Raw genomic sequence first — 3,586 nt, 5'->3', positions numbered from 1 at the left:
TTTCTGATCCTACTGCACGCACTGGCTTTGTGGGAGCCTAGGCAGGTTGGATGCTCAACTTACTAGACCTGGATGGAGGTGGGGGTTCCTTGGACTTCCCACAGGACAGGGAACCCTGATTGCTTTTCGGGCTGGGGGGAGACTTAATTGGGGGAGGGGGAGGGAAATGGGAGGCGGCGGTGGGGAAGAGACAGAAATCTTTAATAAATAAATAAATAAATAAATTAAATAAAATAAAAAAAACTATCAAAAAAAAAAGTAGTGAGAAGGAAATCAGACATTTCAGCACATGAGCTGCGTAAACTGACATGTTAGGTCTAGGTGTATATCAACCCCCATTGTCTCTCTCTTTCTTTTTCTCTTCCTCTTTCTCTCTCTCTCTCTCTCTCTCTCTCTCTCTCTCTCTCTCTCTCTCTCACACACACACACACACACACACACACACACACACACACATCACTCTCTCTCCTTTCTCCCCTCACCTGTGTCTCAATATAGACTGCATGTTTCAAGGAAATACTTTCACTGATTTCTTTGAAAACATTTACTATTGTATGTAATTAAACTTCTTTAATTGAGCAGAAAATATGACTTGCCATCCTAACTGCTATGTATGCAGGAAAAAAAACAATTTTTTGTATTACAGTGGCTTTATATCCTAAAGAATCATTTTCTTAAGAGAGAAGAGCACAAAACACTGTCAGATAAATTGTTATAGCTTAAAATTAATTATTATTATTCTGCTTTCTGTCCAGATGCCATAAAGCTATAAGCTACTGTTTCTTTTGCGCAGCTCTCTTTAGATCATTGATGAGCACTGTTTGCTGTCTGAACCCTTGTCTTCTCAACTACAATGGTACTTCAACACTGCTTATCACTAGCATACTTCTGGGGTCATAACCTCTCTCCTCTCTCTTGTCCACTTAGACCAGCTAACAGCCAGAGGACCACAATGAAGAACCACACAAAGGTGACATTTTTCATCCTAGCAGGTTTGACAGATGACCCGCTGTGGAAAGTTGTCTTATTCATCTTCCTGCTTCTTACCTATCTGCTCAGCATCACAGGCAATCTGACCATCATCACACTCACCCTGGTGGATGCTCACCTGAAGACCCCCATGTATTTTTTCCTTCGGAACTTTTCCTTCCTAGAGATTTCCTACACTACCACATGCATCCCCAAATTGCTGGCTACTTTGGCATCAGGGGACAAAACCATTCCTTACAGCAGTTGTTTCACTCAAGTATTTTTTGCTTTCCTATTTGGAGCATCAGAATTTTACTTGCTGGCAGCCATGTCCTATGACCGCTATGTGGCCATCTGCAAGCCCCTGCACTACATGACCATCATGAACAATAAAGTCTGTCTGCTGTTGGTCCTCAGTTGTTGGATTGCTGGCTTCCTTGTCATCTTTCCACCACTCCTGTTAGGCTTGAATCTTGACTACTGTGCTTCCAACATCATTGATCATTTCTACTGTGACACCACCCCACTCATGCAGCTTTCCTGCACAGACACGCAGCTCCTGGAGACGATGGGCTTTGTCTCGGCTTTGGTGACACTCTTTCTCACATTGTTAATGGTGATAATTTCCTACACCTACATTGCCAAGACGATTCTAAAAATCCCTTCAACCAGCCAGAGGAAGAAGGCTTTCTCTACGTGTTCTTCTCACATGATTGTGATATCCCTCTCGTATGGCAGCTGCATCTTCATGTATGCTAAACCTTCAATCAAGCAGAGAGTATCTATTTCCAAGGGAATTGCTGTGCTCAACACCTCAGTGGCTCCACTTCTGAATCCTTTTATCTACACCTTGAGGAATCAACAAGTGAAAACTGCATTCGTTAATACAATACACAGGATTGCATCTTTCTCAAAGAAATGACAATACCATTTCACTATATAAAGAAAGGAGACTTAAAAAATACCTGTAGTTCATAAGTCTCTTCATTTTCCTCTCAGTATTTCGTTATTTATTGTCCCATCTAAAAAGCATTTTTGTTCTTTAGAAGTAAATTTTATGAGTGCAGGAAGCAGGTAATTAACCAAACATGCCCTCAGTCTTAGAGGTCAGCACACTACTACTGTGTTAAATAATAAGCTAATATTTTGAATCCAAAGATCTTGTTCCTGAAAGTCCTCTTTTGTCTCAGTGATATCTGAGAGATATTGAACGTTTCATTTTATATTATTATTATTATTGATTTTTTGAGACAGGGTTTCTCTGCAACTTTGTAGCCTGTCCTAGAACTAGTTCTTGGAGACCAGGCTGAACGTGAACTCATCAAACTCACAGAGTTTGCCTGCTTCTGCCTTCCAAGTGCAGGGACTAAAGGTGTGTGCCATTACTGCTTGGCTGAACATATTTTTTAAATGTGTCTTCTGTCTTCTAAAAATTCATCCTGACTTAGAGACTGGCTCAATGGTAGAGGGATTCTCAACACAAAGGGCTGGTTTTGATGCCCAGTTCCACCAACTATGGAAAAAACCTAAAAAACAAAGTGAATTTTTCTTTCAAGTTGGTCAAGGCTATGAAATAATGTTCCACATTTGTTGTATTTGATGCATTATTTGATAGGAAGTTTATAACACTACTCTATATTTGTGATAATTTACCATCAGCATATTAAAACTATTATTTAATATGAATTTTTATTTATTTTCTTTTAATTTTCATGCATATTTTATTGTTTTATTTGAAGAAGCTAAAAGCCAATGGGGTGGCTTAGCAGGAAAAGGCCCTTGTAGCCAACTCTGACAACGTGTATTGTGTCCCTAGACCCACAAATTAGAAGAACAAAGCAACTCCCACAAATTGTTTTCAGATCACCATCAAAGTCATTACAGTTTTCTCCCTTACACACATAGTAACATGGAAAAAATTTCTTTATTTTTAATTAAAGTAATTTTAATTATAGAAAAGCATAGCAGGTTTTATCCACCATTGTATTCTTCATCTGTAAATGTATATATTAATCTTTGAATATTATATATCCATAACTGTAGTTGTAAACATTTTATGGAAAATATTTAGTTTTAAGACTAAAGTTACAGTTATAATTTACAAATAATTCTAAGCATATCTCAAAGATAATGTTGTTAGATTTATTGGTTAGTTGTAAATTTTCAGCCAGCCCAACCAGATCTTCTCTGTTGGAACTAGGATTTGTGGATCTGAAAGAATGAGGCATACTACAGTCTAACGTTGTAGACAAATTACTTCAGTTTCATTGTGCTTTTTTACAGAAATGAAAAAAAAGAATGCTGCTATTCAAGGAAGGTTGTTTAAGTTTAGAAAAACATGGTGGAAAAAAATATCAGAAAAACATACAAGTAAACATCACTAAGCCCGTACTAAATGTTAACAGAATAATCATTTACCAGAACTTTCTTACATCATCTCCCCTATTTTTGTCTAAATAACTCCTTCTGTATATGTGTTGCTTTTATTGATTAGTGAATAAAGAAGCTGCTTTGTTCTGTGATAGGGCAGAGTAGAGCTGGACAGAGCAAATTAAACTGAATGCTGGGAGAAAGAAGGAGGAGTCAGTAAGATGCCATGTAGCTGCAGCAGGAGACA

At 38.0% G+C, this 3,586-nt stretch overlaps 1 protein-coding gene across 1 annotated transcript; it reads left to right on the top strand.

Annotated features, from left to right (window-relative positions):
- The first annotated feature begins 952 nt into the window (after positions 1-952).
- LOC142838607 (olfactory receptor 6C74-like) lies at positions 953-1,891 on the top strand. Its single transcript, XM_075954128.1, has one exon. The coding sequence runs from the start codon at positions 953-955 to the stop codon at positions 1,889-1,891; it is 939 nt and encodes a 312-aa protein (XP_075810243.1).
- Positions 1,892-3,586: the final 1,695 nt, after the last annotated feature.

The sequence above is a fragment of the Microtus pennsylvanicus genome, chromosome 20 (assembly GCF_037038515.1).
Source record: "Microtus pennsylvanicus isolate mMicPen1 chromosome 20, mMicPen1.hap1, whole genome shotgun sequence".
NCBI classification, from domain to species: Eukaryota; Metazoa; Chordata; class Mammalia; order Rodentia; family Cricetidae; genus Microtus; species Microtus pennsylvanicus.
The sequence above is the reverse complement of the archived record's forward strand: the minus strand, read 5'-3'. Positions and strand labels throughout refer to the sequence as shown.

What these genes read in the sequence shown, in the direction of transcription:
- LOC142838607 (XM_075954128.1), top strand. Translation starts at nt 953, where the DNA reads ATGAAGAACCACACAAAGGTGACATTTTTCATCCTAGCAGGTTTGACA.